This window comes from Thamnophis sirtalis, unplaced genomic scaffold (genome assembly GCF_051295495.1).
Source record: "Thamnophis sirtalis isolate CommonGarterSnake01/CBP01778 unplaced genomic scaffold, rThaSir2_p1.2 scaffold_1, whole genome shotgun sequence".
Classification (NCBI taxonomy): domain Eukaryota; kingdom Metazoa; phylum Chordata; class Lepidosauria; order Squamata; family Natricidae; genus Thamnophis; species Thamnophis sirtalis.
In genome coordinates, this window is record NW_028261381.1 from 20,446,311 (window position 1) to 20,464,040 (window position 17,730).

The 17,730-nt window shown below is 37.1% G+C and overlaps 1 protein-coding gene across 1 annotated transcript in view; it reads left to right on the forward strand.

Annotated features, from left to right (window-relative positions):
* PDE11A (phosphodiesterase 11A) overlaps positions 1-17,730 on the forward strand; it is a 162,600-nt gene that overhangs the window by 132,340 nt on the left and 12,530 nt on the right. Inside the window, exons 14-19 of the mRNA XM_087708566.1 lie at positions 2,686-2,776; positions 4,474-4,574; positions 8,036-8,113; positions 11,720-11,783; positions 13,886-13,960; positions 14,684-14,767. Of these exons, the coding sequence (XP_087564692.1) occupies positions 2,686-2,776; positions 4,474-4,574; positions 8,036-8,113; positions 11,720-11,783; positions 13,886-13,960; positions 14,684-14,767 (493 nt within the window). The remainder of the gene's footprint in view (positions 1-2,685; positions 2,777-4,473; positions 4,575-8,035; positions 8,114-11,719; positions 11,784-13,885; positions 13,961-14,683; positions 14,768-17,730) is intronic.

The following is a 17,730-nucleotide window of genomic DNA, read 5'->3' on the forward strand; positions in this document are numbered from 1 at the left end:
TAACCAATTCTTCAGAGCACCTGAGGGCAGGGCAGGAAGTAATGGATGGAAACTTGAAAAAGTACCTTTGTGACAACCATGACTTGGGTGACTGAGAATCTCCATAGACACTAACAAGGACGAGATATGAAATGAAGGTTTTATGGAAATTAGAAGAAATAAGCTTTTGGCTGTTGACATGTAAAATAGATTACTTATTTTACAGATTTCTTATTCCATCCCTATATCGAAAGACTAATATTTCGTTTGAATACTTCTCTATAATGTCAAATGTATGCGGTGGGCTAGGTTTACTCAAGATCAATTCTGGCAGCGAGTAGAAGATGGAAGAACTACTGGTATAGCGGAGTTCACTCTGGCAGGCTGCTGCATTAACTTAGTAGTAAAATGCAAGTTTTTATGAGGCTTAACAGTGGATGCCTCCTGAGGCGGCTTTATGTTCCTGTTTGAATTTATACCATTTGAGATTTTTCTGACAGTGGATGCTTTTGTACGGTCTTGAATAATAGTGTTTATGTCAGATAAATAAAATTTAAAAATGGTGAACTCTCTTGCAGGAATAGAAAAATCTAGCACATTGAGACATTGACAAGAAAGTCAGCAAGCCTTTAGGTTCAAATCTGAAACCAGGTGCCCAGCAGAATTACATGAGATTTGAGACTTGGCAAGATTCAAACATTTTAAAAACAGCAATATTTCATAAAACAGGTGTTAATCAAAATGCAACCCATTTAATTGAGGGATTATTTTTAGATTATTATTTTGTTTTTATAAAAAGCATTATTTACTGGTAAATCATCAGTCTATACCTGCCACTTGTTCCGAGTTCTGTGAGTTCATGCAGGGAGAACATGGTCTTTTTGTAATGTTAAAGAAATAAGTGAAAGGTTATAGGCACCTGGTGACATAGTGTGTTAAGTGTAATGATAACAGCTGTTATTATCCTGACATGTTGTGATTTGTGGTCACATCGGTTGCAAAGACTGTAAATTTATGCCTCACCTTTCCCATTTCTTTCCTAACTTGGGTAGGGAGGGTTCAGCATAATGAAAGATTAGGAGGAGTGTGATTGAAAACAGTATCACAGGATGTTAATCCACTTCACTGCTGTTTCCTCTTGGGGACACCGTTCTTGGTAATTTTCTTCTCTTTCCTCTCATTACAGCTGCCCCATGATGATTAAATACCTGGGTAGGGTAGCTTTGCAATATAATATCCTAAGAGAATTCTTTTAATTCCAAGCCAGAATCTCTTAAACCAATTTCTTCAACTATGCATATATACATAAGCATACACCCCACTCACCCCAATAACACCAAATCTCATCTGTCACTTTAGAGTGTAGTGAAATAGCAATATGTGTTAATCTCTTGTGATGGTTTACTCCTGGTGTATTCCACCTTCTAACAATTACCAGTTTTGTAATTATAATTCATACTTTCCTTGAAGAATGAAATCTAGCATTTTAAATGTACTACAATATATGTTTGTGTAGACGTGTGGTTAGTTACACAGCTATGCAGATATTAAACAGGGATTTGCTTTGAAAGCATATAAAACTTAAACTGAAGCATTAACAGCACATGCATGTATATTTAGTCATATCTCATTTTTTTAAATGAAGCTTGCACCTCCAGATGTAACTTGTCTTGAACATTTGACTAGATTATATTTTCCTTCTACAGCTTCCATTCCAGTTTTTATATAGGTTATAAATTATATAATAAATTGTTCATATTTTTAAAATAACAAGTGGAAAACGTACAGCAGTTAGTTGATTTTAAATCCACTCTTTCTCAGATGCTGCATGGTTTCTGCTTAATTGTTGATTTATCAGAATTGGAAGCTATTAACAATACTTGTTTTCTCTTGCCTGAGGTTTGTCATATATGTTGATTACTTGGGAAACAATATTAACCTGGTTTTCACAAAGATTAAAACGTATTTCTTTTCAGAAATACAAAGCATAAAATTTGGGTTTACATAAATCAGGCTATGAGTTATTAATTATATAGTTCGTAGCCTACCTTATTGGAGAAATGAATAGCATATAAATTAAGTAGGTAGGTGAGTGGATGGATGAGTGGATGGCAGGCAGTTCTACTACCTTTGATGCAAAAATGCATCAAAATATATCTTTCTATAAGGTCTCCCAGCCCTCATATGGTGAATGTGCAGATTCCAGTCATGAATTACATATATCTATTTTTAAAATGTGTCAGAAACCTTTGACAGCTCCATTTTAGACCCTTTCTTCTCCAAGCAGAATTTAAACAATTTTAAAGAAAATAAAAAGAAATATAGCACTTCACTAGTTCATTTCAGAAACCATTACCAATGTAGAAACCAATGTCCCAGTGACTGAAAAAGATCAGATCGTGTAGAAAAGATTATTCAGAATCACCAATCATATTGTGTTTATATGTTGACGAGATCTATATGTCTCTATGGCTTCCAGGTCTGACACTATAATCAGAATACATATCCCTGTTATCATCCTTCTTTTAGCCCTCCCCGTTCTCATCCTGGAATGGTGGTATAGATGGAAAACAGTGAGTTTGGAAAGATGGATGGTCTGTTCTACAAAACAGAAAGATTGGGATAGCATTTCTCTTATCATTTTGACAGTCTCGGAGGCATCTGCTGAAAGAATGTCATTTGTTGTGGGGGGTTTTTTCTTTCCAGAATTGGTTCTGCTTTAGCTCAGCTCTATGGGACATCTGCTACTCTGGAGCATCACCATTTCAACCATGCTGTAATGATTCTTCAGAGTGAGGTACAAAAAAACATGGGTTACCTGGTCTCTTCTTTTCTAAAGATAACAGTCAAAAGCTGCTTTATTATAGCATATCTAAAAAGGTATTTTCTCTGCCAGCACATAGAAAACAGATTCTGGATTCCATATATGGCAGCGAGTTTAACGATATGACTTACATAATATTTACTCTCAAAACAAAATATTTCCAAAAAACAAAAACAGTTTTATACATTTTAATAGTAAGCCACCCAGAGTTGCTTTGCAGAATCAGATAGGTGGCATATAAATTTAATAAATAAATGTGCTTAAAACAGTTTTTATTTCTTATTTACAATTAGAGCTTAGTAATATATTCACTCTTATGGGGAAATATAAATAAATAATTGGTATCCCTAAATATAGGCTGGCATTATCTCTTCCTAATTACAGTAACTATTAATTCTAGTATTAAATTATTTAACAGCATTCATCTTGTGATTGAAAAAAAGTTCATGAGTTGAGCTGCTGGAGTTGAAAAAAAAGACATTGTTAAAGTTTTGCATTTATGAGATTGGAAGATTTCCTCCAATGAAATTGCTCTGTTACTTGAATGCATACATAGAATTTTGTATTAGTATGTTTAATGAATTTTGGAGGAAGAATTTGTTTCTTGAATTTAGGTTTTGATGTAACTCATAAGTTACATCATAAATATAAGAACAAATTTACATTAATATAGATTCCTTTTCTAGAATGAATTGGATGTGTCTGGGTAGACAGAAATGATAGGGGAAAAGTTTATTATACTACTGAAAATTCCAGGGAAATCAGAGAAGGATCACATCATAAATAGGACTCTGTTAGCATATTATTGGATGGGGCCCAGATAATTTGCCATTGCCTACAATTTATTTCAGAACTTATAGAGAAAAACACATCTTATTATGATTTATGTTGATTGATTATTTAGTATCCTATGACTAACACTGAGTGTTGCCTCTTATGATATATGATGATTGTATTTTATGATTACAATCATGAATTATCACTTGTGGCTTGTATGTATGCTGAGAACTTATGCACCGGAGATAAATTCCTTGTGTGTCCAATCACACTTGGCCAATAAATAATTCTATTCGATATGAGTCCAAAAAAATAAATAAGAACATTTCAAGAGAACATCTAAAGTGGACTCGGCTTGAAAGAAGTTGTCACATCTTTGGCATATTTACATCAAAATAACTTTTACTGAAACCGAGATTCATGAGCATAGATATATATGTAGGATTGGGTGGATAGCCTAATAGTAATTTGTATTTTATCTCACTGTGCAGATACGTCTGTTTAGATTTATGTAAACAGCTACCCCCTACCATAGCAATTCTGGGCAGATAACAAACAACAGATTAAAACACTGTACAAATAAAAACCAAAACAACTAACATAAAACTTCAGTTTTAAAGAAAAAGCTAAAGTTCTTTAGGTTGAAATTTCCATAGGTTGTTCATCAGTTTATATGCAAAAAAGAAAAAAGTAGATGGGCAATATTTTTATTTACTACTAAGCCATACTTTCAGTCCAGCAAAAAAAAAAACTAGCATTACATCTTAAATATAGCAGCTGAATGAAATATTTTTGTAATGATTTGTTGCAATGGTGAGACACAAGGCCGACTTATTGGAAAAATTCTTCTATTGATTCTGAGCTATTTAGCTTTGCTTTCTCTTTCATTATAGGGTCACAACATCTTTGCTAATTTGTCCTCCAAGGATTACAGTGATCTTATGCAGCTTCTGAAGAAGTCAATACTGGCCACAGACCTCACTCTCTATTTTGAGTAAGTATTGGCACCTTCTAATTTTGATAAATGAAATTCTGAAAGAGTTGCAATCCTCAACAATGGTGTTTAAATATCAGCTGGAGCACTGGGTACACAATGCTATAAGTTTGTATTCACTTATCATTTTAATTATTTATTCTCACACCGACAGCAGGAATGGGGAATGATGGCCCCTTTATGACTTGTGGAATTCAGCTCCCAGAATTCCTGAGCCAGACATGTCAGACATATTCCACATATGAGAGCCAGGGTAGCTTAGTGATTAAGGTGTTAGACTAAGACTAGTTAGGCCCAATTTCTGGTCCACCTTCAGCTACAGGAATTGCCTAAGACCGTGAGGGCGAACCTATGGCACACGTGCCAGAGGTGGCACGCAGCACCCTCACTAATGGCACGCGAGCCATCACCCCAATTCAGCTCTACTGCGCATGCATTTGCGCCTCCTGCCAGCCAGCTGGTCTTCGGGTCTCTGCTGCGCATCTGCATGTACGAGACGTGGGACGCGTGCAGCGCCCCCACGCACATGCTTGGGGAGGGACCCGTGGGGGATCGCAGGCATGTGCGGAGAGGCATGTGCGGGGTGCATGCAGGGGGCTGCACGCACATTGCATTTTGGGGGTTTGGATGTGCGCATCTTTTCGCGCACACACGTTTTGGGCACTTGGTTCGGAAAAGGTTAGCCATCACTGGCCAAAGAGAAAGTGTCAGTCTCTCCCTCAGCCCAACTCCACCTCACAGGCTAACATTTTATATTAAAACAGGCAATTAAATAATGAAGTTGCTTTATCTTCTAATCTGATTTTATAAGGCATTAGTGAGACCATTAACAATTATTTGAAAGCAAGTTGTTTGTACGGGTAGTCCTTGACTTACAACCATTCACTGAGTGACTGTTCAATGTGTCAACTACACTGAAAAAAGTGACATGACTGTTTTTCACACTTATGACCATTGCAGCATCCCCATGGTCATGTGATCAAGATTTGGACGCTTGGCAACTGGCATGTATTTAGGTCAGTTGTAGAATCACAGGGTCATGTGATCACCTTTTGTGACTTTCTGACAAACAGTCAAAAGGGAAGCTAGATTTACTTAACAACCATATTACTAATTTAACAATTGCAGTGATTCACTTAACAACTATGGCAAGAAAAGTCATAGAGGAGCAACATTCACTTAATAACTGTCTTGCTTAGCAATGGAAATGTTGGGCTTGGTGCACACAAAGAGGAGTCCACCTCCTGAGATTACCATGTTGTCCTTAACTTTTCCATTTGTTTACTTGTAATTTTTACACAAAAGGGGTGACACAAGTATAAAATAGGATATATTCCTAAGTCTTTTTTGCAATATATAAAATGTATGTGTAGGAAGATCACATATGGAGACTAACTGCCTTATCCATTTTTATATATCCTTAAGATAGACAAAACAACCGGGTAGGCATTTTTCAAATGTGATTTTGCTTTTTCAGGAATCAAAAGACACACTAAATAGTGAGCTTCTTATTTTCAACAGCAATAAAAAGGTTCCACCTACAAGACAATCTTGTGTAGTGCTGACGCAATGCAGATTTGCCTTTGAATAGTTAAGATTGATTTAAATGTGCCTGTTAGTGCACAGTTGTGAAAATTGTAGTCATTGCAGTACTTATTCCCAGAGGGATTGAATGAATCTGCATGAGAGAAAAACGATATTTTTTTCTGCCAGCGGGAATTTGTATAATATTAGAAACTTTCAGCTACATGAAAATGCTCCATGATCTATATAAAGTAAAGTGCATGGGAGACAGTGAATAGGCTTCATCATTAAGAGGGAAGAAAGTATTGTTCTTGTAAAGCTTTTTGCCTCTATTATGTATTACACTAGTATATAATGACTCGTGTATCAGGCATGAAATCCACTTACCTTCGCTACCGGTTCGGAACAATTGCGCCCACGCAATTGATTCACTCACAGGCAGCACTTCTGTGCATGCGCAGAACCTTCTGTGCCTGCACAGAGCATCCATGATGGTGGGTGAGTGGAGCTTCCCACTGCTACTGGTTCGCCCAAACCAGGGCGAACCAACAGAATACCACCTCTGTCGTATATTAATTAGATGTTGTTAGATATTGTTTAATAAAAAGAACCCAGAACATGCCTCTCATGCAAAATTTGTGTATATACTGTTGTTGCTCTCTAGCCCATCTAGTGGCTAGAGAAGGCTCCCCAATTCCCAGTCCGTGGACTGGCACTCGTCTGTGGCATGCCAGCAACTGTGCCGTGCAAGGAAGCAAAACCCCATCTGTGGGATGCAGGCATCGTGCAAAGCAACATCCCCTTCAGTCCAGAGAAAAATCTTTTTCCATGGAACCAGTCCCTGGTGCCCAAAAGGTCAGGGGCTGTTGCGCTAAATAATTTGGAAGGCATAAGGTTGAAATAATAGATGATCAAAAGCTATGGAAGATGCAGAAGTTTAGAGAGTTAATTTAAAACATTGTGTATTTCTATTTGTGGGAGGGCAGTAAATATTAAGTAATAGGTTTCCATCATTTCTGTCCTTAATTATTACAAATCTATAACTGGAGCATATAATGAATGGGCTGTTAAACGACATCTGCAATTATCACCTTAACTACCCGAAACAATCTAAACTATATACTGTGTAGGTTGTGCTGCTTTTTACTTGTTACAATAAAGATTATTTAGCACATTTTTTCCTGCTGATTTCTGCATAGAGGGAATGAATTTTCATATGCCTAATCCTGATCTGACTTTTCCCATAAGTTGTTTGATAGAGGCTGCAGCTTAATGAAATTGTAAAGTTTGATTTGGATATGTATGGGTGTGTTACAGGCCCTGGGATGTCTTTTGTTTTGTTTTTACTATTTAATTATTGCTTTTGAGCACATATGTGCTCAAAGCACTTAGGGCAGCTATATAAATATCTTCTATCTATCTATCTATCTATCTATCTATCTATCTATCTATCTATCTATCTATCTATCTATCTATCTATCTATCTAAAAATAGCTGTTTGTGTGTGTGTATGTTCCAGCATAACTCTGGAATGCCTCAAGCAATTTCAACCAAAGTTGGTACACAGATGACTTACTCTCTGGGGAAAAAATAGTGTGGGGGTAAGACACCCCAACACCCCTTGGAGGGGTGTTCTGTTAAGATACAGCCTGTTGTGCCTTAAATGGCTTCTACTGTACTGCCATAAAATGGCTTCTACCGTACAACGCAGTGGAATTGCCATGGTAATGGCTTCACAGTACTCCACAAGGGGGCTCCCTCTGGTAAGGGAGAAAACCCAACATTAGAAATTACATTTGGTCCAGACATTTCCCCCCTATAAATAAATAGCTGGGCAACAGCGGGTTATCAGATAGTTTTAAATAAATACATATATATATATTATAAATACATGTCTTTCCCTGTTTGGTTTGTAATGTTGTAATGTTTGGTTACAGGAAGAGGGCTGAATTTTTTGAACTTGTCAACAAAGGAGACTACAATTGGAATGTTAAATATCAACGAGAGGTATTCCGGTGAGATCTTTCTCTTGGGTAAAGTTCACATGGCATAGGAATTGAGGCACTCTGCAGGGACAAGGGACAAATTCCTCCCAGTGCCTTTAGAAGTGCACAGTCAATTTCCGTACATCCTAGAGGTGCAAAACATTTTTAATTTGAAATGTTTCATATTGAAAACATTTTACCTTGAGCCCAAAAGTGATTGTTTTGAATTCAAAATTGGTTGTTTTAACATTCTCAAATTATTTGGAGCTCAAAATATTTCCGGAAAGGTCAGACCAATCCATTCTGAAATAGAAACTGCTTCCAACTCTAAATGTTTTGGACACCTTTGGTATGCCTTTATTAAGAATTTCAAAGACCGCTGCTTTTTGAGTCTATCCACAATTGACATTAAAAAAATATCTTCCCTAAGTTTAAGTGCCTTCATTACCATACTAGTATTTACAGTGGAAATTTTGATCATCAGGTGTTGTATTCTGGGGTTACCAAATGTCCTGATTTCAGCAAAGCATGGAAATCCTCTAAATATTTGCTGTGATTCTTCAGATCCAAAATGTATGTTTGTATTTATTTCTAGTCCAAGGCTAGAACAACAGTATATCAGATATCAAAAAATAAAGCCACAAGAAACCTATACACAAAAGCCTAAAGCAATTAGTAGTGTGAAGGAAACTCCTACGAGGTGGCTTCAAAGAGCCATAGCTATTGTTAGAAATTTGGCACCTTATTTTTAAAACAACTGAGGTTTGGTCTTTTTAAAGGAAAACAATGAAAACACCTTGTGTTTATTTGTTAAATTTAGGTTGCATGTGTCCATCATGCTTCCCTTTTCCTTGAACAGTCACAATACCTATTCTCCCATGCTTCATTTCTTTTGGAAGGAGAAATCTCTAAACATTTAAGGTACTGGTTGAATAATTTAATGTATTTACAGGTATAATATTAGGGTATATGTGAATAAAGTTGCATAGCAATCCCTACAAAAAAGCATTAGCTGATTCAGATCATATTCTTAGTTAAGACACATAGGTACCCGCAGATGATTTTAATTGTCACTTCACCCTCTGTCTATCTCACACGTGCATGTAGAGTTACTTTTGTCCATTGTCTCCAATTTAACCATTGACTGTCATTCTTTTTCCATTTATTTATATTGTCTTTCTTAAAAATAGACTTTTGTTTTAAAGGAATTTTTTCCCCGAAGTGGAGATGACAGCCTCGATCATGTAGTTGCAACCACTATTTTAACTTTTTTAATGCACCTTCCAAATGCCTCCGATTCTGTCTTCCATACACAGGTATGGAGAAGGTAGACATTGCAGAAAATGACCTCTTCTTAAAGCAACCTTTTGGAAGAAAAAGCTGGGTTTTTTATTTGTTACATAGGTCATAAGGGCTCCTCTAAATCAGTGTTCCTTTATGTGTTTATCCCCAGAGACAGCTGAATTTTAACTACCATAAAGCATAAAGTCCTGCCTTAGGCATGAACCAGCTGGATGACTTTGGACCACTCACTCGCTCTCAGGCCATGATATCAAGCTTGGGCAATAAGCCGATTGGTCGATTCCTGTTGCAAACCATGGCTTAATACTTGGTTGAGCCAGAAAAAATAGGAGACCCTGCACTTGTGGGAAAACACTAGGAAGGAACAAAATGCATAAAGCTATGTAGGCTGCAAATGATGTGTACAGGTAGTCCTCGATTTACAATAGTTCATTGAGTGACCATTCAAAGTTATTGTTCTGACCTAGGCTTCCTGAGACAGTAAAAAGCACACACTTAGTCCCCAAAACCCTCTTTTTATTTCAAAGGCTGTGAATTATGTTCATTCATAGCCCGTAATGAGTCGCAAATAGTTTGTAAAGAGTCCAACAGAAGTCTGCCACAGTCCTTTGGGATAAGGCTGATAAGCACCCACCTTTATCTTCCTTGAAACACTGCCAAAGACCTAACTGGCAATTAGCTTCACAAGGCCATACGGAGCACAGAGTCAAAATGGAGCTTCAGAATGTAAACTAACCAGAACGAACAAAGTTGCTTCCTGCAAAGGCTCACGTGCCTTTCCTCCTCCTTTACGTCCTATGGGAAGAGCCAATCACCTACGAGCCTTACTCCCAAGTCATCCCTTTTTATCTTAACTGTTCTTGCCTTCTGGAAAGCTATGCACATAGGTTCCTCTGCCTCGCTGATGTCCAACTCTGGAGGCAGCACAGAACTCCCAGATGGCCCTGGCCCCCTCTCTGCCTCCAATGCAGAGCCCTCGTTCGAGCCTTCCCCAGACTCCAGGACTGGCGCATGTTCCTCCCCAACCTCCTCACTGTCTGACTCTGCTGCCAGCTCTGCAGGCTGATGGCGGACCACAACAGTTACAATGGCACTGAAAAAAGTGACTTATGGCCGTTTTTCACAGTTATGACCTTTGCAGCATGCCCATGAACATGTGATCAAAATTCAGGTGCTTGGAAACTGGTTCATATTTATGGCCCTTGCTGTGTTCCAAGGTCATTGACAAGCAAAGTCAATGGGGAAGCCAGATTCACTTAACAACCGGGTTACTAACTTATCAAATTTAGTGATTCACTGAGGCAAATAATAAGGGAAAACTCATTTTAAAATGTCTTACTTAAGAACAGAAATTTTAGGCTCTATTGTCATAAATCACAGACTACCTGAGGTGCATTTTGACACACCTTCATGGCATGAAGTTTGAGAAGGCTAACTTAAGATAGTCCACTGCAATCTTTATTATACCATAAGAAGCTCTGTTAATATGTTCAGACTGGGAATATATATAAACATCAGTATCTAGGTGTTTTCATCTGTGGGGGAATGAAACCTACTCATGAAAGGAGCTATTCTTTAAGTGTTTGTGTTTTAGATGAGGTATAAATAATTTTCCATTTTTCCAAATTTCACCCATTCCTGATTTTAGAATATGGACAATACACTTCCTTTTTTAAAAACTCCCCCATATTCTTGCTGTTCTTCTGGCCTTGCTTATAGTTTAACATGCTTTGTGCATTGTACATAAATGCTTTCTCTATCTAAGTAATTCTTATCTCTCAACACTTTTAAAACGTATTTGTAGCCAGGTATTAATTACATTAAGATGGAGTAATCCTTACAATAATCTTGAATATTTATTGCACATAAACAATAGAAACTGTTCAAACAGTGTCTGGGATGTCTCTCACAATCATTTTCTTAGTACAGGGGCCAGTTATAACCAGACTACCCCAAGCTGAATATATGACATAATTTCCTTTCATCACATCATGCCATTCCAACTACCCAGTGTCCTATATTATGACTTAATTAATCAAAGTACAACAGCAAAATGAGTAGCTAGACTGCAGTGAAACATGCATATTTTGTAACACTCAATAGTTAGCATTGAAAAGTCATTATCTGATTATATCTGTAATGCATTCGCTTTTCTCTATCTAATAATATAAAAACAGTGACTATTCAAATTCCAAACTGTGCCATGCTTTAAATTGGCGAAGAAGGTGTTAAGTCTGCGTCTTAAAAAAAAAACCCCTCATGTATTCAGGATGAATCTGTTTAGAAAACCAACAAAGCTTTGTTCCATTTTTATTGTTCATTTCTGTTTTTCAGATCAATGCTAATGACAGCCTGTGACCTTGGAGCTGCAACGAAACCATGGGAGATTTCAAGACAGGCAAGTCATGATTAATAGCGGCACAAGAAAGAGGCGGTTCTGTCCCAACAATTTTCCCAGGAATCTGACACAGAAAGGGCCAAATCTGCAGTTAGGTTACAATACCTTTGCTTACATTACAAAATATCACAGATCTTCTGCGACATGCAGTTTATTGCCCGGTCTTTTTCTTTTTTCTTGCTTAATTGATAACATTGAATAGTATTAAAGTATTTCAAGAGACTCTACTTCTATAATCACATAATCATTTAGGAAGAACATTTGCATTTTATTAAAAATGTGAATTAAAAAAATAGGTGTACCTAATTGACAGCATTTTAATGTCCATCCTGACATAAAATAGTGAAGGCAAAAGGCTTACCATAAATCTTTGTGGAAGAAATTTTACTTTTTTTTCATTCAAGACTTTACTTAAAATTATTTGAGGGATTGCTTCGCGTATTTTTACCCAACTTGATGCATCCATCTGGAATTCCTATCATTTGTAGCCAAAATGGCTGCTATAGCTTTATTAAACCTGGCGATAGCATTTTTTTTTCTCCTTAAGGAACAGTATTTAAAAAGTCATTTATTTAGATGCTACAGGTAGTCCTTGACTTACGACCAGTCACTTAGTGTCCTGTCAAAGTTATAACAGATCCTTGAAAAACTACTTAAAACTACGTACCTAGTTTCAAACTTACAACCAATGCTCCAACAGTCACATGATCAAAATCCGTATGCTTGGAAAACTGCCTGCTCTTATGACCGACATCAGCAACACTCCAGCTCCCCCTGCCTGTCTCCCTCTCCCATCCCCACGTGAGAACAGGACTATACATTTTTTCATTTAGTGAAATCACATTCTAAATTGAAAAGGTATGAATTATGGAATGTTTTATGCAAAAACAGAGTTGCAGTTGCTGAATGGCAGTAAAACAATGGAAATAAAACATGCAAGAGAATAAATGGATGCTTAATAAATTATTCAACGTTGCATGTGGAGGAAGAAATGATTGACCAACCCTTGGTTGTTTATGCACTTGCGGATAAACACATTTGTATTATGAATGCTAGTGCTGATGTGTGAGGTGTGTTGGTCGGAAATGTGAACATGTGTTGGCTGAGAATCCCAAGGATTTGCAGTGAATGTTACACAGTTGTATGATGCAACAAGGAGGATGGGTTTGAAATTTAATGTATCAAAGAGAAAACTAAAAAAATGAATGGCATGTATGAAATGAACATATTGAAGTGGCTTGGTCATGTTAAGAGAGTGAATTAGAAAACAAGTATATGTAGGATGAGTGAATGTATCAAGAAAAGGGGGGAAACAAGGAAGTCTGGGTTATATGGACCCAATAAAAACATGAGACTGGTGAGAGAGGAGCTTAAACAAGGGAAAGAGGTATATGAAGCAAGTTTGAAGCATGGAAGTCTTGTAAGGGTTAAAAAAAAAGTATGGAGAAACATAGTGAAGGTATTACTGGGTACACAGCAGAGGTGGGTTCACTCAGTCACATGCCCCCACCTAGCCACGCCCACAGAACCAGTAGTGAAAAAAATTGAAACCCATCCCTGTACAGAGCTAGTATTTAGCAGATTCTGACCAGTTCTGGAGAACCGGTAGTGAAAATTCTGAGTAGTTTGGAGAACCGGTAAATACCTCTTCTGACTGGCCCCGCCCCATCTATTCTCTGCCTCCCAAGTCCCAGCTGATCAGAAAGGAATGGGGATTTTGCAGTATCCTTCTCCTGGAGTGGGATGGGAATGGAGATTTTACAGTATCCTTCCCCTGCCACGCCCACCAAGCCGCGCCCACAGAACCAGTAGTAAAAAAATTTGAATCCCACCACTGACTGGGTAGTAGATTAAGCTATGTTGTCTTTTTTCCAAACTCATGTTTTAATTTCTTTTATTATTTATTACTCTTTTTCTGCTCTCACATAACGTTACATACCATTAAATGTATTATGCCTAAGTATTCATAAAGGGCATGAAATAGTCAAATACTCATTTGTACTTATAAGATTATGCTTAATCTTTTTACTTAATAAAGCCTTCAGTCTGGATTAATAATTAGCAATATAAACCATAATTTTATCTTTTTGTATGTGTTTTAGGTAGCTGAACTGGTAACAAGTGAGTTCTTTGAACAAGGCGACAGGGAGAGATCTGAACTGAAACTCACACCTTCTGTAAGTTAATATTTTGGTAAATATCTGTTGCTGTAGAGTGAGCAAACATGCTATATAATGTTGTATAATGTACTGTTGTGTGACATGATGCTATGATATAATTGACATTGTACCTATATTCTTTCCCACTATCAGTGTATAATAACTAAGCTTTGGATTCCTTTCCAAAAAGATAATTATTAGATCTGGGTTGCAAAACCCTAGACAATCACTAGATGGCAGCATTAATTTACTGTTATTTATGTTGTTCTGTGCCATCTGATGGTCCCAGGGATTTTTGCAGCTCCACTCAGATAACCATACTTCCCAGAAGTGTGTGAAACTGAGCACAATGGAAATTACTTCAGAGTGGAAGCAGAAAGAATTGCATTGCACTTCTCCGAAATGAATAGCAAAAATAACGCTGCACATATTTATTTTCTCCTATTTTCCTATGCAACGTAAATGCCAACAATGCATTGCATTTGTTTGATACTAAGGAATTAAATTGTAAAGCGGTCAAATAAATGAAACCTCTATGTTTCCTAAACAGGGCCAGAGAATAATGAATGGTTTATTTTTCATTCTAGACAAAAGACAGGAAAATGTGTGTAAAGATTGATTATGGTTTTCAAAGTGTTCCGTTTATAACAATTTGATCCTAGATCCAAAATATTGGATGAAGCAGCTTCTGTAAAATACTCTAGAGTAATAAAGCATGACACATTCCTCTTCTCCGCTCAGGCTATATTTGATCGGAACAGGAAAGATGAACTGCCTCGATTACAGCTGGAATGGATTGATAGTATCTGCATGCCTCTCTATCAGGTAATTGTGCATATTGCTGGTGCAGAGTTAAAAGAAGACCCAGGGGTTTTGCCTCTCAGCAAAAGAAGGGAGGGAGGGAGAAAAGGAGGAGAGGGAGATGATGTAACAATTTTTGCAGCTTTTTCCATCTCACAGAACCCTCCGCATTTCATTTTCCTCTCCGGAGGCATAAACTACACTTGATAAAGCAGCAAAGGCACTTGTAGTAGAGAAATCCATGCAATGAAATGAGTAAATATAGATCAGGACAAAATCAGTGCAGTCTGTCAATAAAGAAAGCAAATCAGATAAGAAATCATTGTCTTCCTCTGCTCTTCCCTGGGTTTCCTTCGTCTGTACGTCCATGCTCTGAATCTATTGGTTTTGGTTCAGAAGTTGCAAGAACCATAGCAGTGTTTTGTATTTTCCTCATTTGTTTATTTGTGATGAAGAAGACAATTCTTGTTGTTGATGTTGTTAGTAGCTTTAAAATTTTTCTAAAAGATAAAACTTCCACTACAACACAAACAAGGCAAAGTATTTTCCTTTTTAAGCAAATGCTCCATTTCAGAGTTACAGACAGCACTATGCTTACAGTTGGGTTACATCCTGAAAGGCTGTTCAAAAGTCTGTTTGGTTTGCAAGTCCCAACAAATGTAAACACCCATGCAGTGGTGTTCTTGCCTTGCATGGGTGACAGCGTCGTGGTAAAAGCTGGCAATGATGGCATAGGCTCATCTTCTGGAGTAGAAATGGCACATTTCTCTGCTTTCCTGAAGAAGCAGCCCAGTGGGCTTTGAATAGTGGCAGGATGAGGGCAAGAGAGGGAGGTTGGGGTTCCAGTCAACTTACATATATGTGTGGCACACGAAAACCAAACCAACTTCTCCCAACCATTGGGTTTGGCAAGTTTATTCATATTGACAAAAGTCTGCAACGCAACAGTATCTTAGTGGAATAAGATCTGTACTTCTAACATTTGGAGAGCATATGCTAGTCAGACAACAAGCATTTAGGACACTGCAGAAAACTATTGACCTGCAAAAGGAGACACTTTCATATTTTTGGCCAAGATTATAATGGAGGACTTCTTGCTTAATTGTTAACTCAGAGTCCTCTGTGGAGCAGTCTTTCCTATAGTGCTTTTTAAGACAGCTTTTGAATTGACTTGCATTTCAATTGTACATTTTAATTAAAACATAGCAACACAGGTTAATATGGATGCTAATAATTTTTAAAATTCCTTTTAAAATTGAGTTTATACATTTTTACATCATCAGTACTGATTTTCTCAAAAAAAATACGTTTTAATGAAATTCAGGATTAATATACTTCTTCAGCTGCACTTGGAATAGTTTCCAATAGACCACATATTACTCGAGATTACAGTAAAGATGCTGGATTGATTTATTTGCATGTTTATTCATCCATCCCATTTCTAAGCTTACTCAATTCCAAATACGACCCTGAGCGGGTTCACAAAATTAAAAACATGATATAAAGAGGAATAATGAAGGAAATCATCTACCATGCTCACCAATCATCCTGACCAAAGACTTGATGGAAAAGCTCTGTTTTACAGCTCGTTGACGGCAGTAGCAAGTTTCTGGGGAAAATGCTTCTTTCAGAAAGCAATAGCTATAACAGAGAAGGTCTGCTTGTTGGATCTTGTTAGGTTACATTGCTCAGTTGATGGGACCTAAAGCAAGAAAATTCTATCTGATTGTTCAGGAATGACAGACACTATGGGACCGCCAAATAATTAGGTCCTAGGCCATATATATGTATTTATAGATGATAATCAAAACCTAAGACACAAAACACAACAAAATGTATTAAAGACAAAAAGTATGGGAAATAATTAAAAATTATGTTGATGCTTCTGATAAAATTCTATAGATAGGACCATGATGGATACCAAATGAATCTTGTTCAGGGAAGGTTTTATAGGTAGGGACATTACTGAACTCTGGCCCATTCAGGGACAATCTATTTCATCTCAGATATTTGATGTTGGAGAAGAATCATGAAGACATAACATAATAGATATTTATAACATTTTGATATTCAGCAGATTGAGGGGCTAATCTACCCAATTATAGTGACCATATAGCAAATTTTACAAAATATTGTTTCAAGTTAAGTAATTGCAATCTATTAAATATCTCATAATAAACATTTGTTATTATTTTATATAAATATTATGGTGCTGATAAATTAATAAGAAGTTAAATGGTGGAAGAAATTAGAATGTGATGAAGTAAGACAAAGAATGCCTCTTTAGCCAGAAGTTGTATGCTATTTGAACTAGCGTTTTTAGCCCAGGAGAGAGAATAGAATTATCCATGGAGATAAAGAATGCTCAGAACATTCTTTCTGGATGAGAAGGTTGGATATAACAGTTAAAGATTCAACTTTATACAAGCAGAATTTTACTAGCAAGCAGAGATGCATCTAAATGTCTTTCCCTCCCCTCTGTTCATGCTGTATAGCTATTATTCCCCTTTTTTATTATTACGGCATCGTCTAATGCCTAAGGGGTAAACAGAAAACTTGATGTCATAGTCACATACTGGGAGAGATGCTCCCTAGAATATAAAACTGACTTTTAATTTCCAGTACAGCCACTGTACCAATGATGCATGGAGACACTGTAAATCCCATTTACACATGGTTAAGAAACCCAAGTTGGAGCTTCATGCTCTACAGATACCCCAGGCTCTGAGTCTCTCTCGCTCCATACCAATTTATTTTTCAGTGGTAATAAATGGTCTAGAACACACAACATAGAACATTAATGATTATAGCAGCAGGGCGTTTAATGCTTATACAGAATTCAGCTTTTTTCTTTTCCCCACTTTCCATGCAGTTGCAAAGAAGGGGCTGCATAAAACAGACATGACTATTAGAGACCATTTAGCTCAAACACTCCCTGTGATGCTCTACTTCCTGCCACTTTTTTTTTCTTTTTTTATGGACTAGAA